General features: G+C 43.4%; 6 protein-coding genes across 9 annotated transcripts; 4 read left to right on the top strand and 2 right to left on the bottom strand.

The window, feature by feature from the left end:
* Nucleotides 1–849: 849 nt before the first annotated feature.
* Nucleotides 850–3,795, bottom strand: LOC112879804 (probable serine/threonine-protein kinase PBL7). 3 transcript variants are annotated; one of them, XM_025944212.1, is made up of 6 exons: nt 3,545–3,795; nt 3,012–3,250; nt 2,539–2,728; nt 2,043–2,434; nt 1,815–1,903; nt 1,330–1,529 (listed from the first exon to the last, which is right to left on the bottom strand). In XM_025944212.1, exons 1-5 carry the CDS (start codon nt 3,621–3,623, stop codon nt 1,889–1,891), a joined length of 915 nt encoding a protein of 304 aa, XP_025799997.1. In that variant the 5' UTR covers nt 3,624–3,795; the 3' UTR covers nt 1,330–1,529; nt 1,815–1,888. The 3 variants fall into 3 exon arrangements, with proteins under 3 accessions (XP_025799996.1, XP_025799995.1, XP_025799997.1); XM_025944211.1 differs by lacking the exon at nt 1,815–1,903 and having other exon boundaries at nt 850–1,529; nt 2,043–2,422; XM_025944210.1 differs by lacking the exon at nt 1,815–1,903 and having other exon boundaries at nt 850–1,529.
* A 1,547-nt stretch (nt 3,796–5,342) lies between these two features.
* LOC112880252 lies at nt 5,343–9,203 on the top strand. The gene is made up of 7 exons (XM_025944776.1): nt 5,343–5,848; nt 5,929–6,040; nt 6,877–7,039; nt 7,527–7,675; nt 7,748–7,899; nt 8,532–8,646; nt 8,748–9,203. The coding sequence occupies exons 1-7, from the start codon at nt 5,427–5,429 to the stop codon at nt 8,874–8,876; spliced, it is 1,242 nt and encodes a 413-aa protein (XP_025800561.1). The 5' UTR covers nt 5,343–5,426; the 3' UTR covers nt 8,877–9,203.
* A 1,169-nt stretch (nt 9,204–10,372) lies between these two features.
* Nucleotides 10,373–13,394, top strand: LOC112880254 (L-ascorbate peroxidase 2, cytosolic). The gene is made up of 9 exons (XM_025944778.1): nt 10,373–10,581; nt 10,682–10,856; nt 10,946–11,011; nt 11,849–11,897; nt 12,341–12,426; nt 12,515–12,594; nt 12,710–12,812; nt 12,906–12,964; nt 13,059–13,394. Exons 1-9 carry the CDS (start codon nt 10,463–10,465, stop codon nt 13,072–13,074), a joined length of 753 nt encoding a protein of 250 aa, XP_025800563.1. The 5' UTR covers nt 10,373–10,462; the 3' UTR covers nt 13,075–13,394.
* A 131-nt stretch (nt 13,395–13,525) lies between these two features.
* On the top strand, nt 13,526–16,473 carry LOC112880253 (arogenate dehydratase/prephenate dehydratase 2, chloroplastic-like). Its single transcript, XM_025944777.1, has 12 exons — nt 13,526–13,712; nt 13,786–14,211; nt 14,302–14,363; nt 14,445–14,537; nt 14,655–14,855; nt 14,974–15,057; nt 15,193–15,288; nt 15,363–15,440; nt 15,521–15,610; nt 15,704–15,771; nt 15,889–15,970; nt 16,052–16,473. The coding sequence occupies exons 2-12, from the start codon at nt 14,019–14,021 to the stop codon at nt 16,109–16,111; spliced, it is 1,107 nt and encodes a 368-aa protein (XP_025800562.1). The 5' UTR covers nt 13,526–13,712; nt 13,786–14,018; the 3' UTR covers nt 16,112–16,473.
* Nucleotides 16,474–16,635: 162 nt separating this feature from the next.
* On the top strand, nt 16,636–18,661 carry LOC112881377 (protein IN2-1 homolog A-like). The gene is made up of 4 exons (XM_025946032.1): nt 16,636–17,162; nt 17,224–17,395; nt 17,522–17,618; nt 18,572–18,661. Exons 1-4 carry the CDS (start codon nt 16,910–16,912, stop codon nt 18,659–18,661), a joined length of 612 nt encoding a protein of 203 aa, XP_025801817.1. The 5' UTR covers nt 16,636–16,909.
* A 255-nt stretch (nt 18,662–18,916) lies between these two features.
* Nucleotides 18,917–23,195, bottom strand: LOC112880251 (protein NETWORKED 2A-like). 2 transcript variants are annotated; one of them, XM_025944774.1, is made up of 3 exons: nt 22,808–23,195; nt 19,335–22,719; nt 18,917–19,248 (listed from the first exon to the last, which is right to left on the bottom strand). In XM_025944774.1, the coding sequence occupies exons 1-2, from the start codon at nt 22,899–22,901 to the stop codon at nt 19,340–19,342; spliced, it is 3,474 nt and encodes a 1,157-aa protein (XP_025800559.1). In that variant the 5' UTR covers nt 22,902–23,195; the 3' UTR covers nt 18,917–19,248; nt 19,335–19,339. The 2 variants fall into 2 exon arrangements, with proteins under 2 accessions (XP_025800559.1, XP_025800558.1); XM_025944773.1 differs by having other exon boundaries at nt 18,917–22,719.
* Between the last annotated feature and the right edge of the window lie 2,647 nt (nt 23,196–25,842).

The following is a 25,842-nucleotide window of genomic DNA, read 5'->3' on the forward strand; positions in this document are numbered from 1 at the left end:
CTCACATCACGCCCTGTGAAGGGGATACTCTACTGTATCGATGCGGCTAATTCACGGCGTACGGTCATCCTTTTTTTATTGGATTGGAGAAGCACATGCATACACATGTGAGGACGAGAAAGAGGACACATATGCGTGTGCATGCACACAATTTCAAACAAAAAAGATCGTAGATTCAAAATCGAGTGTCTAAATGAAAATCCGGTGACACAATTGCGATCGTTTTAATAAGAGCTTTAAAACAAGATCACACATGACTATATTTTAAAGTTATATTTTTTTCATATGAGAAAATATATTTTAATGTATTATAATTTGCTTATGGATTTTGAAAAAGTTGCTTATCGCTTTACAAAATGTTGCTTGACCCGTCTGAGTTTAGTTGATTGGATATTGATGTTGATATTTAGAGATAATTGGATGGTGTGATTAGAGGATAATGACAAATAATTGTGTTGGGTAGGTGGATGTTTATTGCATAGTCAATGATAAGCAACTTTAGCAAGTCAATTGAATATTTTACTAATTGAATATTTTTAAAATTATTTCAAAATAAATATAGTTGTGCAATTAGAATTTAAATTTGATGGCCGGTTTAAGAACTACAACTTTTTAAAATTTTTAAGTTACTTGCATGTGCTGCCGAGAGGTTAAAATAAAATTTTTAAGTTACTTGCATGTGCTGCCGTGGGAGATTAAAATCCCCCACTCCAGTTGAGCAGCTATCGTTGAATTAGAATTTAATAGGGAATGTATACTATAGGGAGAATAAGAGTACCAGATTGTTCCACGTGGTACGTCTAGTCTACTTCTTAATGTATGAAATAACCGATATAAAGGGTGAGTACGTACTGATAAAATTACAAATTATGGCCGGCTGCAGTAAAGTTATTACCCTACTGTATTGATCGCAATTATTCCGCGGACGGAAATGAAATACACGCAGACCGAGAGATCACATATGTACAGCACTTGTACCCTTTTAACATGATGATGAAATGGAACGCTAGGCATTCCAAGCTTTTTAACATACATCGTCATCTCACAGAGGAATACACCAGAGACCAGACCATCCATGTCTCTGCGAACTGATGCCTTCCGTTCCAGCAAACCAAAACAAAATCCCCTCTCCATCTCCACGGGCATGGACTGCCGGCTCCTGCTCCCACACACCTCGAGATTAGATGCTTACCAAAATTCTGGGCTTCCCAAACCATCCATCACCTTGCTTAGCCGCTTCCTCTCTGATCCACGGAGCCATGGCTTCGACTCCTGGTCCTAGTCCGTGGTGGCGTGCCTGGAGCCACCATGCGCGAAATGCCATGCGCCTCCGGATCGTAGGTCTGGGAGGCAAGGTAAGTGAGAGCTGTGACCACATCTCCAATCAGCGGTCTCATGCTCGGTTGCTCTTGAACACACATCGCAGCGACAGCAAGGGCCTGGTACAATCCCCTTAACGGATACTGACCCTCTAGTGCAGGGTCAGCCATCAGGGGAAATTTCCTCCTGTCTTTGAACAAGGGCCGGGCCTGAAATAGAGCATCAACAAGGTTACACAACTGGTGGGGACAGATACATGAAGGGGCTCTAGACTTTTTCACAGCAAGCAAGAGCTTCTGTAGCAGAAAGATTGTCATGTCGTAATCTATTATTCAACAGCTTTACAGTAATGCATCTGGGCAACAAAATGGAACATGCCAAAATCATTACAGAAAGCCAGCAAAATTAATGCAGTGCTAGTGCTGCGGATGAAGTTTGTTGCGAACATGAAATGGTGAAATTTAAAAGAAATAGAGAGGCACTGAAAACACAACCTCCTAGATTTTCCCTTCAGGTGATACGATACCAAAGACTGAAGCGATAACACTCAGCTTACTGAACTTCCGAGCTAAGAGGCAGACATCTGGTCAATTTTTCCAGAATACGTTAACAAAGAGGCAGAAAATAGCACAATATTGTGATGTTCTCCATACTCACATCTATACTAATCTTGGCATGGACAAGGATCAAAACATATCAAAAGAACAGCACCAGTGGCTTACCCATGCAACAAGATTTTGCTCCCCCGCGACTCGGGTGTTATCAATAGCCCTTCGTCCTGTAATGATCTCCAAAAGGACAACACCAAAGCTATAAATGTCTGACTTTAGGGTCAATTGTCCGGTCATAGCATACTCAGGGGCACAATACCCATATGTCCCCATCACTCTTGTGGAAACATGAGTTTTATCACCAACTGGACCAAGCTTTGCCAATCCAAAATCAGAAAGCTTTGGGTGATAACCCTCTCCAAGCAAGATGTTCGAACATTTCAAATCACGGTATATGACAGGAGGACTGGCTTTGTCATGCAAATACTCTAGCCCTTTCGCTGCACCCGCAGCTATCTTCATCCTTGTATTCCAGTCAAGCCGTGCCTTATCTGGGGAAGGATCTTAGTAAAATAATAAGCAGCTGTGAGTAGACAAATTTTAACCGTCCAGTAACAGTGCTATCAATTCAAAAGAAGTACAGCAGTGCAGGATTTAAATAGCATACCATGAAGGTGATCCTCAAGAGAACCTAGAGGCATATATTCATAAACCAAGAGCCTCTGATTGCCATCGGCACAGTAGCCAATAAGGCTGACAAGATTTGGGTGATGCAGCAAGCTCAGCATCAGAACTTCAACAAGAAACTCCTTGTTGCCTTGTAATCCGTTACGGTCAAGCTGCTTTATAGCAACAACCTATCATGGTAAGGAATGGCATGCCATGTTAAAATGCACTTGCCATCCGAAACATTTGAGTTTTCCTACACATGCACAACATGCTATGGCATTGCTGAACTATTGGGTGTGCATCAATGGAATGTTTTTGGGGGGATGTCATCAAGGAACATTAGTTACTACATATAAAGGCCTATGTCTAGTATATTCATCATTACATCTTATTAGGGAATGCTAACGTTTTGAAGGTTTGTACTATCAGTTACAACTTGAACTAGGGATATATGTAGAGAGTAAGACTCACCTGGTTGAGATAGTTCAGATAGCCTTTATACACTCGGCCAAATCCACCCCCACCAAGAAGGCAATCGGGTCTGAAGTTCCTTGTGGCCACCGCGAGGTCCCTGAAAGTGAAGGTCTGCGCAGCGATTTGGTCGTGGTCAGATCCATTGCTCAAGACGATGTCCTTGTTTGCAGCGTCCTTGTTCACCTCCAACGAGTCCTGCTTCGTTACACTGGGCGACGGCCCCAGGTTGGGTTTCTCTGCAGCAACAATAGGAACAATCGAGACATGCCTGAGCAAAAAGGAAGGGCATGACCGGATACAAGTCATGAAAGTGGTGTGCACCATTCATTCTCATTCCCCAAGCCGAATTGCGAAAGAAAAGGAGGTTTTAGAAATGATGATTGGCCCAAAATCCAAATTTTGGGACGGGGCCAGGAAGATTGTCGATGAGATGAATTATGGAGTCGAAATCACGGAACCCGCCGCGCAGCGCGGGAGAGACCCCCAGCCCAAGAAAGGGGCCACCTTTGGGAGGAGGAGGATCACCTCACCTGAGGATGGCGGGATCTGAGGCTTCTCCGGCGGCCTCTTCTTCTTGGCGCCCCCGAGGCAGGGGAAGCAGCTTTGCATGGCTCGCTCCCGTTCTCTCCTTGCCGAGGAGAGAGCAGGGGAGGGGAGGCGCACTCCGCGTCCGCGTGGGGAACCCAAGGGCGGAGGAGTAGAAGACTGCGTGCGGACCTCCCTCCGATGAAGAGAGAGAAAGGAGGAAGAGGCAACAGTCCAACTCCTTGCTACTTCTAGAACCCCTGTATCTGTGGCGGAGCCTAGTTAACACATTAGGCTCCGGCTCCCCTGACAATCACAAATTTCTAAAGAATCTAGCATATATGCATTATATATAAGCTAATTTTATATTGCTGCATGCATATCTTACATACTGACACACATCTCTCTTCTATTTGGTTTGCTATATTAGGTTTGCTGGAAATGTAGAAATTAACTCGAATATGTGAAATGCTTTGCCAACTGGCTCGCTCTTGGTTTCGTGTCATGCTCCGCCAGTGCCTGTACCTATACGTGGGTGTGTGTTTACTCGTGAGGGCTAAACTTTATCTCTGACGTATCAAAAAAAATCTTATCATTTAAAAATATTAAATAAAATCTAATTATAAAACTAATTACAGAACTTTTAGGCTAATTCGTGAGATGAATCTAATAAGGTATATTAATCCATAATTAGCGGATGGTTGCTGTAGCGTTACTGTTGTAAACTATGGATTAATTAGGCTCATTAAATTCATCTTGCGAATTAACATCCATCCGTATAAATAAAATTTAGACAAATTTTTTTTAATACTTCTAAATGATAAAATTGGCGGAGCTAAAATTGGCGTTTAGGAACCCAACGGCGCTTACATATGCGCTGTCAACGCAACGGGGGATTAGAATTAAGATTAAGCAGGGTGGAAACACAATGTCCTCTCGATTACCCAAGGATGCTCACTTTAGCCCTCTCCCAATTAAAATATTTATTTATGGAGTAGTCCTCTAAATTTCTTTTTCTTTTATTTTATTTCAAACGTGTTGCAGCTGCAACTGCAACCATAGTCGGGCACTCCTGGATATTGTCATAGGCCTTAAGCCAATAAAATAATAAAACAATGAAACACAATCTGTCCCTTAAACATAATATTTTACATGTGTATGCACCCTTCTCTTGTCTCTTTTCTCCTATGACCATATCGATTCATCATTCTTGCTAGGCGAGCCTATGCTTTTATTGTGTTGCGGTCATCTCCTTCCTCAACTCAAAATTGGGTTCTCTACCTCCTGTCTGTGAATGCACATTGGGTTCAACAATAGTGTAACACCTATGGTGTTAATCATTCATACTAACCACTATTATAGTCTTACCATCATTAGCATTAATCATGCACGCATAAATTGCATGCTTAAATTCCATGTCCTGTCATGCATTTAAATAATTATGCTTGTGCAAATTTTGCTAATTACATGCTTTAACCCAATTTTTAAAAATTAATGCAAGAAATCATTAATAATGCAATTGAATGAAAAATAGTTCAAATTTTGACTAACTAGGAAAGCTGAAATTTTAATCATGTTTCGCGTAAGTTAATAATTTAAATTGTCTAAACATTCAGGACTAGTTTGACCGCCCATTACCAACGGCTTCCCTAAGCTGGGCTGACCTGTATATATGGGCTGGGCCTTTTGGTTTGGCGGAGTGGCCGAGCGAAAGAAAGAGAGAAAGAAAAAAACGACGAGAAAAGAGGAGTGGGGAAGGGCCCACCCACCCCGTCCCGTCGTCTCGCCTCCGCCTCCCACACAGGCAGAGCGGCGGAGGCAAATAATCTCCATTGCCTTGCTTGCTTGCTCCTATATCCATTCTAGTAGAGGAGAGCAGAGTAGGCCATGGAGGTGTCGTCAAGGCTCCAAAGCCTCCTGAGGCCCCTCCTCCTCCTCCCCTCCCGCACCACAGCCAGAGCCCTCCAAACCCTAGCCCTTCGCTCCCCGCCTCCTCCTCCCCGCCTCCCATCCTCCTTCCTCCTCCTCCGCCCGCGCCGCCTCCCGCCTCCCCAACCCCACGGCATCCCGTCCCGCCTCCCCCTCCTCCGCCCCTTCGCCTCCGTCTCCCCGGCCCCCGCCCCCGCCCCCGGGAGGGACCACCATCTCGACTCCAAGGACCAGGGACCCCCTCCCGCGCCCTTGCCTCCTCCGCCGCCGGAGGAACTCGCCTCCGACGACGAGGCCTACTACCACGAGCACCTTCTCGAGGTTGCACAGGAGAACCAGACACGGGTCGTCCCCGTCAAGGCCTTCTTCCTATGCACCAGGTATTGTTTCGTCTCTTCCATAATCTGCTTGTTTGTTCCGGATTCCGCGATCAACTGATGCTTGATGGGGCCTCTCGCAGTATCGACCTGCGGAGCCTCCAGTCCCAGAATTCCTTCAATGTCATCCCACCCACATCGCGTGCCACCAACTACGTCGTCCTTAGATACTACGATGTCAAGGGAGACCCCGAGGTACCTAACCCAATCTTAATTTTCTTATCACGATAGAGTCAGCAGATGTTGAAGGCGTCTTATGCTCTGCAAAGTAAAGTCTAATGGTTGAACTGCAGGCTCTTAATGTATCTATTGTCTGGGAGATTCTTAAAATTGAAACCCAAAAGGAAGTCTGCATTTTCTTTATTTGCAATGTTGAATCCCAAGTTTGAAACACCACGGCAGGCTGAAGTTTACTGTACCCTGCAGTCTTAGTGCCTGGTAGTGTAAATGACCTTTTTGATGTTGTGCTTCATTTGTCATAGTGTAGTGCCCCCACCTGACTGTATGCCTGGATAATCATAGTTGAGCTCAGCCTTTGCAGAAGGCTATCTGAAAGCTCCATTCTTGATTTGCCTATGCTCACTGGAATTGCAAGTTAGGATAGAGTTCGGTCTGTCTTTTGTCGTTTCCTGAGACAGCATTTTGGTAGAAAACTTTTCCCAAAGCCAAAGGTATAGCTGTTCCAGCGGAAATACTTTGTTTAATTCTTTGCCTATGCTCACTGGAATTGCAAGTTAGGATAGAGTTCGGTCTGTCTTTTGTCGTTTCCTGAGACAGCATTTTGGTATCATATGATGATTGTCTTTGTATAATATGTTCATATTATGCTCCTGGGGAGCTCATTGTCTTGTATTTACTATACAGTGAGTACAATGTAAACAGTTTCAAGCTGATTATAGCATCATTGCTAGTCGTTACATGATCTACTTATTGCCTTTTTAAAAGGTCTGTTTTTATTTTTCCTAGGTTGTTTGTTTAGGACCTGCAGAGAGCAGATACTTACTGGATTAGTTTTTATCATTATTTCACAGGGTTTTAAGGCTGGTGTCATAGATGAGAGCCATTGTCACTACATGGTCGTTTTCCAATATGGGTCTATCGTTCTGTTTAATGTTTCTGATCATGAAGCAGATGGATACCTAAAAATTGTCGAGAAGCATGCATCAGGTTTACTACCAGAGATGAGAAAGGATGGTAAGCCTAAGAACACTTGTCCTCAAGGAGTAGAGTTTCTTATTCTTTTATCTGCTTTGGATGTTATCATTGTTTCCTTGCATTAGTACTATCCTAATAGAGTTAAATCCATCTCATGGTATAAGAGGCATCTATAGAAGGTTATACTCTATTGTATGTCTGTACTCTATAGTGTTCTTCAATCAACATCTGCAGACAAAAATATCCCATGATATCTGGAGTTATTGATTTGCAGATGATGGCACCCAAGGGTTATGGTAAGTTCTGTGATGAGAACTGTTCTTGGCTTATATAGAGGTTTACCGTCCTGTTGCGTTACTTTGCAGAGAGCACATGGCATTTGCTTCACTAAATATTTTCCTAGCAACTTGATCTATCTGCATGATTTGTATTGTCACTTCTTCTTTGCATTTATCATTGTGGGGGCTGTTGTGTCATCTAAACGTTAGCATGCCCATGACACAACCTTAACATCTCCCAACTGCAGATTATGCTGTGGTTGAGAAGCCTACCTTGGAGACGTGGATGCAGGGTGGTCTTGACTATATTGTGCTTAGGGATCTGAGTATTGATGGAATCCGTACAATTGGAAGTGTCCTGGGTCAGAGTATTGCTCTTGACTACTATATCCGTCAAGTACGTATAATTCAGAAGAAGAGATGTTGTGATGATACATTAAGAAATCTAATCAATTATCTTCGTTGATAGGTGGATGGAATGGTAGCTGAGTTCACAGATATCAATCGTGGTATGGAAAAAACTGGTACCTTCACTATGGAGAGGAAGAAGCTTTTCCAGCTCGTAGGGAAGGCCAACTCTAACTTGGCAGATGTTATTCTTAAGCTTGGACTCTTTGAAAGGTATCGTAGCTTCAGGCTAACTAGTTTAATTTTCCTAAATGCAAATAATCTATGAATATTCCTTGTCCCATTCCCTGACACTAAAGGCTAATATCCTTTGTTGCATGCAACATTTGCAATTGTTCCTTGAATTTGATAATTACACGTGCATTCTCCTGCCAGAGAAGTTGCATATGTGCATCCTGTAGTCAGACATGTACACTGGTGTCCAGGAAGCTGCTGCTTAGCTTGTCTGAGACAAGCTTTTGCTTTATTTTTAGTTTACCTTTAGTTTTATGTGATTCTGTACAGGTTTGTAAAGTAGATGGGAAAAGACCAAGCTTGCATAAGTGTCGTAAAAAATGAACCCAAATTACTAATTTAGCGTTGCATGACTGTCAGGCGGTATTCCTTTCAATGCATGGTTCCTCTGAAATTCGCTGCCTTGTAAAAATACGTGTTTCATTTGGCCTGCCTCTCGTGAGTTGAAAAATTGACTTCTCTGTTTATTGCCATTTAATTTGTCGGTGTTATTTCTTTTTACAGTTTTCTCCTTGTTTCCCTGCCATAGCTGTTGGATTCTTTGACATTGAGATGAACTCTTTATGTTTATATTTGATCACATGTTTACACTAGACCTTTGTGGATTCCAGGTCAGACATAGCATGGAAAAATGCTAACTATGCTCAAATTTGGGAATACCTTCGAGATGAATATGAGTTAACCCAAAGATTTGGAAACCTTGACTTTAAATTGAAATTTGTTGAGGTAAGGCTGGTGGTTTGATGCAGAATATTGGTGGTTGAATGAAAGTTTTTATGTTTTTGTGTGTGTATTTCTGATGCGTGCGATATTTTTGAAATTGGCAGCACAACATCAGGTTTCTTCAGGAGATCCTTCAGAACAGGAAGTCGGATTTTCTGGAATGGCTTATTATCATCCTGATCAGTGTGGAGATATTGATATCTGTTTATAACATCGTCCAGGAGCAGATGTAGCGCGGTGTGTTCCATCCAGAACATGGAACGAGGGAGGGTTTTTTTTGCCATGGATTTTGCGTTGCCCCAATGCCATTGGCAGCCTCACTCAATTTGTAAAGGAGAGCAGTATCTATAGAGTGGGGATCCGATTGGGAACGGTAAACGATGGTCACACAGTGTAGTCGTAGTCCTCTGACTTGGTTTAGTGCGAATGCAGTGCAAAGGTGTACGGTCTTTTACTGTGACTAAACCGAAGGGTGCAAGTAGTGTAGTTTGGGTGACTGAGTGCCTATTTGGACGAGGAGGACTAAATCCTCATTGAATATAGGCTAATTACAGAACCAATTGTAAAAATGGAGGTTAATTCACGATACGAATCCATTAAACCTAATTAAGTTCAAGATTTGATCATGTTATGCTAATGACGGATTAATTATGTTTAATGGATTCGTATTATGAATTAGTTTTTGTTTATGCAATTGATTTTATAATTAATTTTTATTTAATACTTCTAATTAGTGTACGAACATACATGATGCTGGGACTAAACTTCTGGCGAATCCATACAGGCCATGAATACCAATACCATGAGAGACGTACTGTACTGTGCAGGTGAAGAATGAAACTGATGACGTGGTTTTCGGGATACGGCTGCATGCGCTGTCATCTGTTTACACATCTCCTTTCTCTCGTCGTCTGGTGACCACAGCCAAGTGTGAAGGAGCGAGAGAATTCGAAGCTCAAAAGTGTGAAGGAGCATTTCTTCAAAAAAGTCTGATGCAGCTATTGACGATGGTATAGTAAGTCAGCCACACACACTATTGACGATAATATAAGGTATTTCGCAGGCCCATACATGATAGATATATAGTCAAATAATGCAACTCCCTACAATAATATATTAAGTTTGATCAAACGCTGCAACTCTCGTTTTTCGAAAAATCAAATAATTTTAAATTTAATCAAATTTATATAAAATAATAATAATATTTATATCTCTAAATAGATTTAGTATAAAAATATATTACATGATACTTATTTTATAATATAAATGTTAATACTATTTTGTATAAATTTGATTAAATTTAAAACTATTTAGCTTTTCGGTTGCATTTTTTTACGGAGGAGTACATTTATGCGATGCCACGAAGGACGACAGAGAGGAGCAGCTGGAGCGCGGCAAGAAAAATGCGGCAGTGCGTCTAGCTGACGTGGGCCAAGCGGTCAATCGCCAATCGGCGCACACCACGTGGCACCTCTCCCCGGAGGAATCTCCGCACACCTGCCGTGTTCACACACGTCCCCCGTACGCAATTACCGGAATGCCCGCCACGGATGCTCTGACTGGATCTGGGGAAGGGGCAGAACCGTCCGAGAAGGCGAGCACGCCGGTCCGGTGGGCCCTCGTCCCGATCGGAGCCGCACGATCGGCCGCCCAACGGCCTCGATCCGGCTACTAGAAGCTTCCCCTGTGCCGCCGGTCTACGCGTATATAACGCGACGCCCCCGCCTCCCCCACCCACCCACTCACCGCATCCATCTCCTTCCTTCCTCCTCGGCTCCTACCCCCTCACAGAGGACGACGCTTCGTGACGTCAGCAGCCATGGTGAAGGCCTACCCCACGGTGAGCGAGGACTACCTCAAGGCGGTCGAGAAGGCCAAGCGCAAGCTCCGCGGCCTCATAGCCGAGAAGAACTGCGCTCCGCTCATGCTCCGCCTCGCGTAAGCCGCCTCCCGATTCATTCATTCGCCTCGCCCGCCCCCCATTCCGATCTGGCCGGACTCCTGATTGTGCACTGGTCACTCACTCAATCCCTCGCAGCTGGCACTCCGCCGGTACCTTCGATGTCGCCACCAAGACCGGGGGGCCCTTCGGCACCATGAAGAACCCCACGGAGCAGGCGCACGGAGCCAACGCCGGTCTCGACATCGCCATCAGGCTCCTCGAGCCCATCAAGGAGCAGTTCCCCATCCTATCCTACGCTGATTTCTACCAGGTTAGCTGCCTGCCTGAGATCCCGCTTTCAATCACGCGTTCCCCCCTGTTCCTGATCGAATGACATTTTCCTCTCTTACGGCGCTGCAGCTTGCAGGAGTCGTGGCCGTTGAGGTCACCGGCGGCCCTGAGGTCCCCTTCCACCCAGGGAGGCAGGTAAGACAGATTCCTTCTTCTTGTTAACATCAAATCATGCCCCAACCCAACTCGCCACGATCCCGAGATTTTGCTAGGGTTTAAGCAAGCAAATCTTATCCTCTACCTACCAACTGCTCCTGCAGCACACCTAGAATAGAAATCTTCCTATAGGCTTATGCTTGACACACACGGATGCGCGGAAATATTGTATAAGCACCCTGCGAGATCCTTTGAATTTGTTAGAATACTTTCAAGTGATAACTCTATATCTTGTCTGTCTTTGTTCAGGCCTTTTAGGCTCTGGACTTATGTGGTGTTATGCTAATTATTGCAGTCCCTCATTGCGTAGGTTGTTGGACTGTTGATAGGCTGGCAATTTCGGGTCTACATTTCATTCCTTTACCCGTAGATATGACATGCCACATGTTAAATTTCTTGTGTTGGTTTTGCGGAGTAAAGTTGTCATGATTACATTAACAGTTCATTTCATGAGAGAGTAGTAATAGGGTGATGATGGAGCCAATTGATCTTCTGCATGGGCCCAATATGCTTGACATGCAATTATTGCATGTTTGTTTCAAGTAGTACCCGTTTTGTGGATGTATCAATTATTTGCTGGGCCAGGTCAAAACAGATAGTAAGCGTGTAATTACTAATGAGCTATATCTCCTGTGTTATAAGATCTTGTTTAAGGCTTAAATACTATCCTCTCTAGAGCGTTCCATAGTATTTGTATTCGCTCAAAATAGACGTTAGATCAAGTGGGAATGTGCTATGGTGCATTGATTTAGACTGTTGTTTTTTTTTACTCATTTAGCTGTAGGTGCTGATGAAAGCATCATTTTTATTATGTAGGACAAGCCTGAGCCTCCACCGGAAGGCCGCCTTCCTGATGCCACCCAAGGTACAATAGAAAATAGTTTTGGTATTACCAAAGCTTATGGCTTCATTTATGTTAGTTTTATTCTGTTGACGTGAAATGAATGCGTCAAAATAATACCTCCCCTCCAAATATGAGCATTTCAGCAGTAGAAGTAGCAAGTATTTGATTATGCTTCTTCCATTTTGTGATTCATTTTTTTTTAAAAAAAATCTGTTCTCATGTTGGGAGTCTTATTCCAAAAATGTTTGCATGCTTTTTGAATGCATTACGTGGCATCCTTCTTTTTTGGGGGGAAAAAACACACCTCAAGTGCAGAAATATGTGTAAACAGCATTTCCCTTTAGTTCTTGGATTGCGTTCTTTGTTGTGTGGAGGATAAAGTGAGAATATTTAGGGTTTAACATTTGCCATAAAATGTTAGGAATGAGATAGATGGACTTACTCGTTGGGGTCTCTTGCATCAGGTTCTGACCACCTCAGGCAGGTGTTCTCCACACAGATGGGTTTGAGCGACCAGGACATTGTTGCGCTTTCTGGTGGTCACACCCTGGTTGGTGGAATTGTTCAACAAGCCTCTGTATTTTTTGTGTTGAGAACTTGAAGGGCGGTGCTTATGCGTAATTGACTATCTCATGTAGGGAAGATGCCACAAGGATAGGTCTGGCTTTGAGGGAGCCTGGACTTCCAACCCTTTGATCTTTGATAACTCTTACTTCAAGTAAGTGAGCTATTTGTTTCAAAGGAGACCCTTACTTCTAGTTAAATAGCAAGCTCTATTGATTGAGCACAAACTTCTTGAGACAAGTCTTTGTTAAAGTTGAATACTCTGGCAGGGAGCTTCTGAGTGGTGAGAAGGAAGGCCTTCTGCAGCTGCCAAGTGACAAAGCCCTCCTCTCTGACCCATCCTTCCGCCCGCTTGTCGAGAAATATGCAGCGGTATATATTTGATCCTTGCATATTTCTCCTCTTTCGTAGAGTTTTGTCTTGTGCTTGTAGGTTGTCACCTGGATGATTTTGCCTGATTTGTAGGATGAGGACGCTTTCTTTGCTGACTATGCTGAGGCCCACCTGAAGCTTTCTGAACTGGGGTAAGTGGTACTCCCGATCCATGAAGAATGCTTGCTCAACACTTTGGCAGAGTAGTAATGTGGATCTCTTTGCACCATGTTTTCCTGATTGCAGATTTGCTGAGGCGTAAGGTGCTTCCAGAAAAGGGCAAAAGAAGGGGGCTGGGGGCGGTTGAAGATTGTTGCCTAGCCGAATTTATCTTTGTGGCTGTTTAGCACCTAAGACCATTACGAACCAGAAGAGTGTGGTGGCGGCTTGGCTGTAATAAACATTCGTGGGCCTTATGAGGCAGGACATCTTTCGTGTGTTTCCATGGAACGGTTAGAGTACGGTGATTTCCTTTCCGGGGGTTGATGAATTCAGCTGAAGGTGCAGTAGTGTGTAATGTCATGGTTCTTTTCATCTGTTGTGATGTTGGTTACCATATCTTAATTCTCTCTGTTCACGAAATTCTGGTCTTCCTTCCATTTTAAATTATATATTGTTTTAACTTTTCTATATACATAGTTTTTACTTATGATTTGGAACGGAGTGTTGTTTTGGTTTTCATCTGAAATTCTAAATGGAACTGGACTGGTACGTCGGTTACCTGTTCACCAACAAGTTTAGATTGTTGGCCAGGAGGGTGAAGGACGCGAATCGAGAAAGCAGCCGCAGGATTTGGATTATTAGATTCAAACGAAAGCGGTGCATTCTCTTTTTTTCTTTTCCGAATGATTGACATCTTTACTAGAGAAACATTGACAGCTTGTTTAAACATTTGGTTAGGTGAGTAAAGTACCACGAAAGAAACTTTCAAAGTTTTAGCATGTCATGTATTTCTAACTATTTATTTGTACAGTTGTTAGCAAAAATGATTCTAAAACCGGAGAAGGTAGCGCGCGCGCGCTCTCTCTCTCTCTCTCTCTCTCTCTCTCTCTCTCTATCTCTCTCTAAAAAGTCCTTTGCCTCCCGCCCCGGGAGGCCACCACCGAGAGAAGAGAGGAGAGGAGAGGAGAGAGAGGAGAGCTACCAACCCCCCCAGAGTTCCTCCGTCTCTACCAACAGAGCGAGAAGGAGCAGAAGCAGCACAGGATGGTGGTATCCACCTCCTCCACGGCGTCCTCGCCTCCGATCCCCAAGGGAGGAGGAGGAGGCCGCCGCCAGCCTCCTCGCGTCCTCTCCATACCCGTGCGCTCCAGCCGCCGCCGCTCCCTCTCCGCCTCCGGCGGCCCCGATCGTTCCGGCGTGCCCGTGCCAGCCTCCCGCGACCCCATCTCGCTGCCTCGTAAGATTAGATTCCTACCACCCCACCTCATTATGAATTTATTATGATATTCGTGCCGGCTGAACCAACGAATTCCTGGAATGGGTTCAGGGCCTCTGACGAGCGCGGATCTGATGGAGCCGAGTGGGGACGGATTGAAGGTCGCCTACCAGGTCGGTCGCCAAACCCCTCGCCTACCGAACGTTTCTTCTCCATCAATCAATCCGCCTTAACTATTACGAGGTTTCCTTTAGGGTTGCCCCGGAGCCTACAGCGAGGCGGCCGCCAAGAAGGCCTACCCGAGTTGTCACACCGTGCCCTGTGAATACTTCGAGACCGCCTTCCAGGTTACCCCGTTTCTCACTCGCTTCTTCATGTACAAGTTGCTAACTGCTTCAAACGCTCTGCTGATGATACGATACAATTGACATTGATAGAATCTGTTTGGCGGCCATTTCTAACAGGCCGTCGAAGGATGCCTTGCTGATCGGGCAGTATTACCTCTTGAGAACTCCTTAGGTGGTAGCATACATCGCAACTACGACCTTCTACTTCGTCATAGGTTGCACATCGTTGGTGAGGTACGGCTTGCAGTTCGGCATTGCTTGCTGGCAAATCAAGGCGTCAAGATTGAAAACTTGCGAAGCGCTATGAGCCATCCCCAAGTAAGTCTCTTTTTCTTTTTCCTTCCAAAATAATGATAAATAATGATATGCTGTAGGTCTATTACTCAGTCCTAATTCACCTCTCTAAGAGAGCGTTTCTATTTATCAATTACATCAGGCACTTGCACAATGTGAACAAACACTGACCAAGTTAGGAATCGAGCATAGGGAAGCTGTTGATGATACAGCAGGTGCTGCAAAGGTACCATTACTTTCACTCTGCTTTTGCCTAATATAAACTGAACCTATTATCAATGGATGTTTGCTTCAGGCTATATGAGCAGTGAATATTCGGATCAAGTTAATTATTAATCGTATATACATATACCTATTCTAGCTTATTGCGGAACAAAAGCTCCAAGACACTGCTGCGGTTGCTAGTTCATTAGCTGCTGAACTCTATGGACTGGATATTCTTGCAGAAAACATACAGGTACAGCAAGTTTCATACTGAATCTGTGAGACCATTCCTTATTTTCTTGAAGAGTGATCCAACTCCTTGCACAGGATGACACAGACAATGTTACCCGCTTTATGATGCTGGCTCGAGAACCCATTATTCCTCGCACGGACAAGCCATTCAAGGTACAAGAAATGCAGAGCATCTTCAAAGCGTTCATGACCAACCCTTTGATAGTTTAATAATATAAATCAATGATCTCCAGACTAGCATAGTCTTCTCTCTAGAAGAAGGACCTGGTCAACTCTTCAAAGCACTTGCGGTGTTTGCTTTGCGAAAAATCAATCTCACAAAGGTACCTTTGACATTTTCATTATTGCACAATCTGATGCTTGGTTTTGTTTTTCCAAGCAAGAACTGATCAGTGCTGAAATGTTATGTTCTGCAGATGGAAAGCCGCCCACACAAGAAAAGGCCTCTACGCATAGCTGATGACAATTGCTCTGCACCGCTAAAGTAGGAACTAATCTACTCATTTAAGTTTCTTTGAGAATACAGAACCTGAGATTTTCTGAACTGATTGTATACATACCCCTTCTCCTCATATCACCCTTTTTCACACTGTTGAGCCAGACACTTTGACTACCTCTTCTATGTCGATCTTGAGGCATCAATGGCTGATCCAAATGCTCAAAATGCTCTTGGAAACTTGAAGGTATTGCTTTCTCAGTTTTTATTAATGGCAATGTGGTATGCAAGTGGGCCAGTCGGTGACACCATTCATTTTGTCCTGCAGGAATTCGCCACTTTCCTGAGAGTTCTTGGGAGCTATCCTACAGATGTGAGTGAAGCTTGAGCCGTCAAGTGTGTGCTTGAATCGGACTACAAGCTTGTCCCTTCTATGGCTTCCTCATAGTTGAGGAAGATATCTTTTTTTAGGTAGCGGTGAAGAGATGTTGATTATTTTTGCAAGTCCACAGTTGATTGTGGTTATTACTCCCACACCCTGGGGGACAGGACAAAACGAAGCATGTCATTGGTTCATTTGTGGTTGAAGTATCGCTGGGGAATGTCACCTCCAATTCTGTTCATGTCAACCCACACAATAATGTATAGCATCTTGGCGTTGTAATTTTTAGAACCCAAGTCAACTAATTTTGTACATGTGTTGTATCTGTGACAATGTGCTCAAAGCATGTACGCATTTTTCTAGTATTAGAATTGAGCTCTGATATTGATTTCTTCTTTCTTAGACCTCAATGCCACATCGACAAGAAGTCTCCACTTGGCAGTTTTTGCACTAGGATTAGCAGTCTCAGTGAGACGACTCGAGGTGCCTGTGTGGCCACCGATGATGGAAAGGAAGCACTAGGATCTGACATCTGAGGGAGAGGAGCGGGCACTTGAGTAGCACTGTAGCACATGACATGCACATCTGGATCTGGACTTGCCCTTCCATTGACCTTAGCTTGTTCCTCCTCTGTTCTTGCTACACTCTAGCAAGGAAAGGAGAGCTACGTACCTAAGAGCCTTCCAGCAACGGCCACGGTTGCACCTCCAGCAGCAACCTCGGCCGGCTACGACTCCGCCGCCGCCAGGTGTATATGCCCGCTCCATCGATCTCCTCTTTTAATTTGTTGCTTTGCTGCCTCGTATGTGCTTGGCAATCATGGCCCTGACCGATCCAGCCATTTGCATTTGCAGAGAGGCTCTGACGAATGCGGAGGTGCTTCCCCCAACCCTGGCTTCCAATTCCCAACCACCAAATCTCTTGGATGGCACAACAAGGCTTTACATCTCCTACATATGCCCATACGTGCAGAGAGTTTGGATCGCTAGGAACTTCAAGGTACCCACCCACCCGGCTGATCATATTTGGGACACACACCATCTCCTTATATATGCTAGTTGCCATTGATTTGCCATTCATCTCTTGGCTTAACAGAGCCTTCAATCAAACTGACTAACCTCTGTATTATTGTTGCTCTTCCTTTCCAATGCCTTGCCGTGCCGTGTTTAGGGCAGGCCGTGCCGGAGGAGATGAGATCAGTGAGCTAGTTGCGCCTGCTCTTGACAAGGTGGAGGAAGCCCTGGGGCGTTTCTCTGACGGGCCCTTCTTCCTGGGGCAGTCTAGGAGCGCAGTCAGTAACCAATCGATCATTCATTCAATTGTTTCAATGCCTGAGCCTGACCTGATTGGCTTGCTCATGATATCTGCTAGCTGAATGGATAGATGGTTGCTGGCACTCAACTGAATCGATCTGCTGGTCGACATGGTGTATGCGCCCTTCGTCGAACGCTTCAAGGATTTCTTCGCTGCAGTGAAGCAGTACGACATGACACGAGGAAGGCCCTGGATACAGGTGGCGTCATCTTGTATCAGGGCATGAATGAAACCCGGCCAATCGTTTATTTCCTGTGTTAATATATATATATATATATATATATATATATATATATATATATATATATATATATGATAAGTTTTTATCTACACTCGCTTGTAGCTACTCTCACTATTAGTGTACCACCGTGCGTATGTTCGCATACTCATTTATTACTTTGAGTATGAGTATGTTCATATACTACTTCTAAGATATTTCAAAGAGATAATGTACGAAAAATTTCAAAAGCATTACTAGTATATAAAAATAATGTCCATATACTATATATATGGTCACATACTTAAATTATATACCATCACAGATGGTCTAGTATGATCACATACACCTCGTACGTACCTTTAATTAAGTCAAATACATCCTACATCATGAGATACACACTAGAAGTAGCAATGAGCACGTGTAGAATGGATTATATATATATATATGATGAATTTTATCTACACTCGCGTGTAGCTACTCTCACCATCAGTACAGCACCGTGCATATATTCGCATACTTATTTATCTATGTTACTAATTCTAAGATACTTCAAAAAAATATAAAAAAATTCAGAAGCACCCCTATTTTTTAAATATATTATAATTATACTTTAGTACTATATAAAAATTAGTATGTCCATATACTATATGTATGGTCACATACCCAACTTATATACCATCATTGATGTTCTAATATAATCAAATACTTCACGTAGTATAATCACATACTTCACATACATGCTCTTCGTTAAGTCAGATGCGTTCTACATCATAAGATACACATGTGTAAATAGCTACATGTGTAAGTAGCTACGAGTACGAGTGTGTGTAGATCATGAGATACGTCCTATCACGATATACGTATTCGAGAAAGAAGTCACAGGCTCAGAGTGTGCCATGCCATTGCATAATAAATAAATAAAGAAACTGCAGGAGCTGAACAAGATAGATGCCTACGCAGCGACCTGGGGGGATCGCCGTCTGCAGATCGCCGCCATGATGATCAAGTTCGGGGTAACATGATAGATACATCTCTTCTCTATATCTCATGTGCTCCATCTTTTCTACAGGAGTGTGATGACGGGACTAACTGCCTGCCTACCGCCTGCTCTCCGTGTTTATGCAGCTAGAAATCCCGGTAGCCTGACTATCGCCAGGGGATTGGAGCCTCTCAACATCTACTCCTTGTCAGTCTCTGTTATGCCGTTTGGGTTGGAATAAGATGAAGAGTTTCCGTTCGTTGCACTCAATCTAGTATCAAACAAAGGCATAAATAACTTGGCATGTTTGTCCTCCAAATTCTCAATCAGACGAAATTAAATGAATAAATTACCATTCCAAACAACACATGCTAATTCAAGCAAAGCCTGCTCTTTTACTCTGAGAAACAAAACTACTCAGCAGAGTAGATCACCGGTGAGACAACTATTGTTCATGTGTCGCCGGTGTTCTGTGAGCTCTAGACCTCTAGAGTAATGGTAAAGTCTTCGGAATTCAAAAAGAAGAAGAAGAAGAATTACTCCCATCCCATAAGCTCCTCTTTTAACCTCCCGGAGGTGAGCCAAATTCTAGTTGCTACCATATGCGCGCATCTCTCAACATCTTTTTCACTGCAAGTGCGAGCAATAAAATAATGTCCGATACTGAAATGACACTTTCTGGAACTCGAGATGGAAAAAAGGGCAAACTAACTCACACATCTCAGAGATCGCTAAACTGCTTCTGGAGTGTGGGATTGATGCAGGCAAATATTGATTTCTTCTTTCGCTTTGTTCCAAACAGGAAGTTCCGCAACGGTACTCTGGTCCTACTTGGAAAATGCTTGAACTGTTTCTCGTGGCTACTTTCGGTCTCTGGCTGCGACAAACGCCGGGATGAAATCTCAAAACTCCCGTGCAGGGCATCGTTGACCTTGGCTTGAAGCCCCCTCATGCGCTCTGATGCCGCCTGCAGCTCACTCTCAATCTTGCTGTTGGATTGCTGCATGTTCAGGACCTCCCCTTGAAACTTGGCCGCTTCATATGGTGTAAACCTGGCTCCAACCATCTCCGAGCTACCACGCAGAGCTTCGGCTATCTCCTCTTGCAGTCTGCAAAGAGACGCGCTCTTAAGCTGCAATTCTTGATCAAGAAGCGCATTCTGCTCAAACCATACGTCCAGTTCAGTTCGTAGCTCTCTCAACTTTTTTTCAGCAGGTTCAGGCTCTGGTGCAATATCAGATTCTCCTGTCTTCTTATCTTCTGTGTCCTCCATTTCTTTTTGTACCTCCTGGTATCTTCTGTCAAACTCCTGCATGTGGTGGGAAGCCATGCTATACCTTACCAGGAACTGCAAATTTTCCTCCACCAAAGTGTCAATGTCATTTCTGAACCTTGCTTCAAATGCTGATGTGTTCTCTGCTGCCTCGATGTTGCTAAAACTGCTTTCCTCCACAGTTGAAACCTCTCTATCCAAAGTGCAATTTGATCTGTTAATTTCCCTGAAAGATCTCATACTTGAGAAAGCGGTCAAGTTACTACCCGCTTTACTGGGTGGCATCTCTGAGGAGTCCAAGAGATTTCTTAGTGACTGGATTTCAACATACTTCATGGAATTTGCATTCCTCAACTCCCGTATAACCGATTTTGTCTCTTCAAGATGCTCCTGGTTTTTCTTCTCCAGTTCAGTAAGCCTTCTCTTTGTTTCTTTGTAGTTCCGCAGAATGGAAGTATAGTCAGCTAGTAGTATTGCTTCTCTACCTTCAAGCCCATCAAGAAGAAATTCTTGCCAGCTAGGTACACATTCTTCTCCCATCATAGCAACCTTTTCACCATGACTCTTTCCTCCATGGTCACTCGAGGTAGTTGCTTTGCTTGCAAGCTCTCTGCCATTTGAACTCTTCTTCTCTAGCTGACTATAGCGAATGTCACTGGCCACATTTTCTGAATCTGTCAGATCTTCCAATACTTGACGATGTGATCCTTCAGTTTCCTCAGAATCTCCAGCTGGCACACAGAGGGAAGTTTCATCCCTCACATCTGAGGAATATGCATCTGCATTTATCCTGTTCTTTGTATACTGGATGCTATCCACATGACCTAACAAAATGCAGCCATCGCCTTTAGGTGCTACGACTTGGCTGCATTTATTCAAACTTTCAATATTTAGTGGAGAATTAAGATGACCACCTTGGTTTGGCAATTCTTCAACAGATCTGGCTTCATTTGTATGCTGCGAGTCCAGGCTCTTATCCAGACCACTGAAACAAGTAGCCTCTTGCAATGAGGATTCTTCTAGGGGATCTTTTTCCTTTAAAGTGTTTGAGTCAGATGAAGCAACTGGACCAATCTGCTCAGTTGATGAACCTTGTTCATTAGAGTCATACTTCTTGTCTAAAGTATCTATACTACCTGAGTGAAGGAGATGAGTCTGACTGATTATTCTCAATGGATATTCACCTTTAAAAATATTCCCTTGAGCAAAGTTTCCACTTCCAATCTCATTTTCTGACGAACCCTGGCATACTTCTTCCGATGAGATATCTGCATTGCCCTCGCCTGAGTTATCAACACCATTCTCATTTCCGGAACTAACAAACTGATCGATATGGTTGTCAGAATACATGGACATTTTATTTCTGACTAGAATGCAATTTTCTGTCGGGAATTTTTCCCCATCACCATTCTTAGAGCCATGGATGCCATCATTACCGTTATCATTTACAACTTCCGAGACATCTTCTCTATCTTGGCCTAAACGATCACTTAGAGTTGGTGCCTCTATGTCTATGAATTCCCCACTCTTGCTCTCTTCAGTAAAGTACTCCAGGTTCATATCTGTTGAAACCATTGCACCATCTCCTACATCAGTCGACAAATTATACAGGTCTTCAGGGTCAACAGATCCAAGTGCCTTTGAGATATTAATTATGCAACTAAAGACTTCAGAAAAGCATACGCTGACAGAAACCTCTTCCTCAACAATTGATCTTTCAAGAATTTGGGCTCCATTCAACTCGTCCTCTAATGGCTTGAGCTGTGCATTTAAGTCGCTTTGGTCATCACGAAGTGCCATCTCGTCTTGTAACTCATCCAATTTATTCTTAAGCCTCTCATTCTCTTGTTTCAGTTGATTGATTTGTGCTGACTGTTTCGGGAACTTGAGCTCCAAGTTGACAACTTTATCAACAAGTTCATCAACATTATCTGCAATCTCCTCTACAGAGGATTCAGAACCGTTGGTAAAAAATTTGTCAATTTTTTCATATATGGGCTGCAACTCGAGTATTCTCTGGGTAACTGGGTAAGCCCTTGTGCTCACCAACGCTTCAGTGCTGCTAGTGTCTTTTGGAGATGTGTCAGTGTTGCCATTCATAGCATACAACTGTGCTTGGAGAGACTTTGTTTTTTCCATCTCCATGGCTGCAATCCTAATCAACTCCTCAAAATGACGTACCAGCCGAGATATCGTACCCTGACAAGATCTAAGAGCTGCTATTGTCATCAAGGCACGGGCTTCATCATCGTGAATGGCTGCATGAGCGTTGAATTTGTCTTGAATGAGACAAATTTCCTCCTGCGTATCTGCAATCTGCTTCTCGATCTCCCAGTACCTAGCAATACCACTCTCATAAGAACTCTTAACATATTCTTTCTCGGTTTGCAGGACAAGTATAGCCTTCTGAAGTCTGCTGATCTCCTCTTGTGCCTCCTCTGTGGTCATGTGTGGAGCAGAGGCTAGCTTGTTCTGGCCTGATGGACCTTGTCTCTTTCTGTTGAGAATTTCTTCAACCGTGGACTTGTGTTTCTTGTTCGAGTTGATTGGTGTGATTGCTTTGGGGAGGTCACCATCCTCATCCTCCTCTTGCAACATTGCATATTGCACCTCCTCTGGACATGCAGTAGCAATAGTGTGGTTGGCCTTATGGAGCTCCTTGGATATGTGGTCATAGCGTTCAACGAGGGCTCTGTAGGCCCTGTAGACTTGCTCCACATGGCTTATCACCTCCGGTCTTGTGCGGTAGTACATCTCGGCCCTCTTGCCGAAAGAATCGGCCTCCTGCCCGAGGAGTTTAAGCATGATCTTGACTCGATTCTCCATATCTGCATAGGGAGCATCCAATCAAATCCAATCCAATCACATGGGAGGGGGACGGTGAGGGGGGAGGGGGCAAGAAGAAGAAGAACTGACCCTGGAGGTTTGCGTCGAGCCATTTGGACTGGGTGGTGCGGATGTGGCTCGCCCACCACCACGAGTAGGCGTTGCTCGCCGCCCGCTGCAGCATATCTTGACATGAATCGATCAGAGCTCCTTGGGCGGCGCGGCGGGCGATCGATCAGATCCACCTCCTACGTCTGGGCTGTTGATATCGGTTGACTGGCTCGAGACTTGTGAGCTCCTTCTTGCCGCTGCCGGGAGGGAGAGGGGGAGGAGGAGGAGGAGACTAATCTGCTTGCCCCCGCTTTCCTCTTTCTTGTTTCTTGGCTGTCCGTCGCTGAGACGGCAAAGACGAAGACGAAGCAAAGCAGACGCCTTCGATCTGCGTGCCCACCACCAGCAGTTGAGCGCGGGCAGCATGGCAGATCTCAGCACAAACACCACCTGTACACGAATAAACAAGCAACCCATCGAATCCAGCTACACCTACACGTGTCACGGCAGATCTCAGCACAGAAACTACCATAATTTTTTTTTAAAAAAATTCAATTTACTCGCTTATAGCTAAAATCTGACTAACCCCTAAACTATAATTTAATTCAATTTACCCCCTAAATTATACTATTTAGTTCATTTTATCCCATCATACAAATTTTCATTTTTGTTCTCCCTACACAGGTTGAATTATAATTTCAAATTTTGCAAGGTAGTAGAGAACATCACAATGCATATTAAAAAAATTATTACAATTTTTTCATCATTATTTTTTATATAATTTTAAACTTCAATAATTAATTTATTATTAACTATCCTAACATATCAAAATAATGATAGAAAATTTGTATGTATTTTCCTAACATATTTTATGATGTGTACTATCATCCTGCAAACTTTCAACTTAAAAGTCCACCTATGGAGAAATGAAAAAGATAAATTATATTAGGGAGTAATTTGAACCAAAAGGTATAGTTTTGAAGGTAAAATAAACCAAACGATAGTTTAGGGGGTTATCTGGACTTTAGCTATAGTTAAGGGGAGTAATTTAGACTTTTTCTAATTTTTTAATTACATAGTATAACTCAGACACTCACAACGCACGCACACTCACTCCTATAAACGCACTCACTCCTATAAACGCACGTACGCAAACCCTACTCCTATGAGCATCTTCGAAGACTGAGCCGGCAAATCCTCAAAATTGACGAAGTCACCACAGCCGTCTCGCTGTCGACGAGAGCGTCGCCAGCCACTAAAAACACAACGCTATTAAATCCTAAAATTTCGCTCCCACAGGAAGTTGAACCTACGAACTGAGATGCTACTGAGACTCTTGTAACCACCAGGCTACAAGTTTTTTCCGCAAACTCCCATAAATTTTGCCCAAATCTTAAATCAATTACGTATTTGGGAAAAAATTGAACAAGTATTTTTAGAGAAATTATAAAACAAAAACTTATGTTTATAACTTGTCTAACAAGTTTCCAAAGATACCACCATAAACGTTCCCTATTCTTTGGCTGACATGCATGGCAGGAATGGCACATTGTACCAGGAATGGATTTGAGTCATAGAGAATTTGATGATTAAAATGGTTGGTTGGATGAGGCAGTACGGGTTAAACAAATATGAGCGGTTAAAATAGCTCAATTGCTAAGTTATGAGTGGACTAAAATAAAAATAAGTTCAGAAATGAAAATAGCTCAAGATGAAACACTCATCTCACCTGAACATGTGATTCGCTTTTGTCGGTGGTCATAAACTAAAAGCAAATCGAGCGAGTGATTTATGCTGATGAGCCAAGGAATATAGAAGTCAAGGCTCTGTTTAGATTTTATGGTTAGTTTTTAGTCTTCGAAATTGAAATTGGATGCCACATAGAAGGAATAATTGTGGGTTAATTTGCATAGATAATAGTTAATTGGTGGTTAGAGCCCATTAGCTCTAATTAGTTCAAGTTTAGTCCATTATCACACCCGGACTAATTTTTAGTCCCTCACTTTAGCCCGTTCAAACAGGACCTATGTGTGATATTGAAATGTATGTGTACATATGTGTTTGTTTGTAATTTACATATTTTTACAATACATGTAGTTCATATGAAGTAATTCGAATAAATACATTATTTAGTTCTTAAAAAGGTACATCACTACCTAAAAATTATACTTAATTTTAATGAACAAAAGTGACAGAGGAGATGAGCGGAGAGGGAGTACGGGGCTGCGGTAGAACCACCCGAATTAATCTGGTTTAAATGCGTTAGCTATCACCATAAGACCATCCGGGCTAACACAATTAAAATGGAGCAATTTGATGGTCTGTCGGGTAACACCCCGATGCAACCACTGGTTTAAGATTGAAACAAAATATTTATACAACCCACACGAAGGTGAGCCCAGAAATTACAACATTCCACAATTTTACATTACAGAGTTCAACATAAATTATTATTACAAACCAAGTTCAAATTCATAAAACAAGTACTTCAGAGTTTAGTAGTGGAGCGGAAATAAACTGTGGCAGAACCAACCTGAATTACACCGGCTCAAGTACGCGAGTCCACTCTTGAGGGCTCCAACGTACTTCAAATGGTATAATCCCTTGGCCTGTCGGGTAACGTCCCGATAAACCACTGATGCAGGATCAAACAAGGTACCTCGCACGAAGACGAGTCCAGAGATACGATCACCGTCATATTTTACATCACAGGCATTTATAATACACAAGTTGTCAAAAGTAACATCAGTTACAAACTGATAGCTTTTATTACAAACCGGTTTACGTTTGCAAGTTTACGGCAACGGAATTTAAAACACAACCGCTGTACACGTCGCCAGTATGGATATCATGCTAGCTCTGGCATGATATCACTCGGTAGTTTCAGTGTTGGCCGGGGACGGATCCCACTCCACGGACCAACCATCGGGCAGAGCATAGGGCCACGGCACAGGCAGAGTAGAGTCCTCAAGGGGATGACCTGAACAAAAAGTCATAATACAAGACTGAGTATTCTAATACTCAGCAAGGCTTACCCGTTTTATGGTATACTTTGACCATGTAACTAGACTTAT

The sequence above is a fragment of the Panicum hallii genome, chromosome 2, assembly GCF_002211085.1.
Source record: "Panicum hallii strain FIL2 chromosome 2, PHallii_v3.1, whole genome shotgun sequence".
In the NCBI taxonomy this organism is placed as follows: Eukaryota; Viridiplantae; Streptophyta; class Magnoliopsida; order Poales; family Poaceae; genus Panicum; species Panicum hallii.